The sequence below is a fragment of the Pundamilia nyererei genome, unplaced genomic scaffold (assembly GCF_000239375.1).
Source record: "Pundamilia nyererei isolate P.nyererei 1_Seehausen unplaced genomic scaffold, PunNye1.0 scaffold00157, whole genome shotgun sequence".
NCBI classification, from domain to species: domain Eukaryota; kingdom Metazoa; phylum Chordata; class Actinopteri; order Cichliformes; family Cichlidae; genus Pundamilia; species Pundamilia nyererei.
In genome coordinates this window covers 295,482-296,621 of record NW_005187558.1, presented here as the reverse complement: position 1 = coordinate 296,621, position 1,140 = coordinate 295,482, and the positions used below count along the sequence as shown (strand labels likewise).

At 36.8% G+C, this 1,140-nt stretch overlaps 1 protein-coding gene across 1 annotated transcript in view; it reads right to left on the bottom strand.

Moving 5' to 3' along the window:
• Nucleotides 1-1,055: 1,055 nt before the first annotated feature.
• LOC102193892 (MAGUK p55 subfamily member 4-like) overlaps nt 1,056-1,140 on the bottom strand; it is a 9,023-nt gene continuing 8,938 nt past the window's right edge. Inside the window, exon 6 of the mRNA XM_005745324.1 lies at nt 1,056-1,135. Within this exon, the coding sequence (XP_005745381.1) occupies nt 1,056-1,135 (80 nt within the window). The remainder of the gene's footprint in view (nt 1,136-1,140) is intronic.

Sequence of the window (1,140 nt, the reverse complement as noted above, 5' to 3'; positions counted from 1 at the left end):
AGAGGCTTCTATGACAGAGGGTCTCAAGATCAATTGATAATCTCAGATTTTGTTCATCTGTATTCTGTTCAGCAATTTTGTGCTGCAGTGGTCTTTTGACATGAGGTGGCAGGTCTATTTGAAACATTTTGCTGACATTCCATAATTTCAGGGTCAACTGGGAGGCAGTGATTGATTTCTAATTGAAGCATTCATGTGTTATTAATGCAGCTATTCATCTCACCAACGAGGATGATGAGGCGGTGGTTCTCTTGAGGAGGGCGCTGGTACAAAACCACTTCCTCATAGGGGGTGGACAAAGCATTGGTGTTGGGGGAGCAGGTGGTGCACGACTGTCGTCGCTTCCTGTAGGAAGTCCTCTTCCAGACACGGAAACTTCGACGGAAACCAGCTGGTGAGGTTAAAGAGCACTTTTAGTTTCGCTTAATAAACTTGACACACTTCTCACACACACTTCTCCTTATAAGGTGAATGTTACCAAAGTTAAGAGACAGCAGTAAAATGATTTATTATTGATAATATATATTTTCTATAGATATGATTTCATTAGATTGTAGGAAATTATTATTAAATAATAACTTGTCTTAATAAATCCATCCTTCAGTATAGATTTTATTATCAGTGCTACCCACTTAATGACTACTTAAATACTACCTAATTATCTGAATAGCATATATGTCTTACCCAGGTAGATTCCATCAGTAACATCAGATTCAGCTTCATCTGAAGGAAAGAAACATTCAAACTCCTAGATTTATCACCAGGCAGTACATTTCTTCTTTTTATTAAGTACAGAAACAAGTAAGCATTTATTTTTATATGTATTTACTACATTTTATTTTTTGTTTGTAAGCCTGACCTTAATTTTCATGGTCATATTAAAAATGCACCTAAATTACCGCCATTTAAAATTTTCATTAAAATAATTTTATCGAATTATGACTCGGAATAAACAAGTACATATACAAAAAGAGTCTACGCTGTGGGACTGTTTTGATCATGCGGACTGGGAAATGTTTCACGAGGCTGCTAATGATATTGATGAGTACACAGATTCAGTCTGCGGATTCATCAGGAAATGCGTGGAAGATGTCGTCCCATCCAGAACAGTTAAATCCTTCCCAAATCAAAAACCCTGGA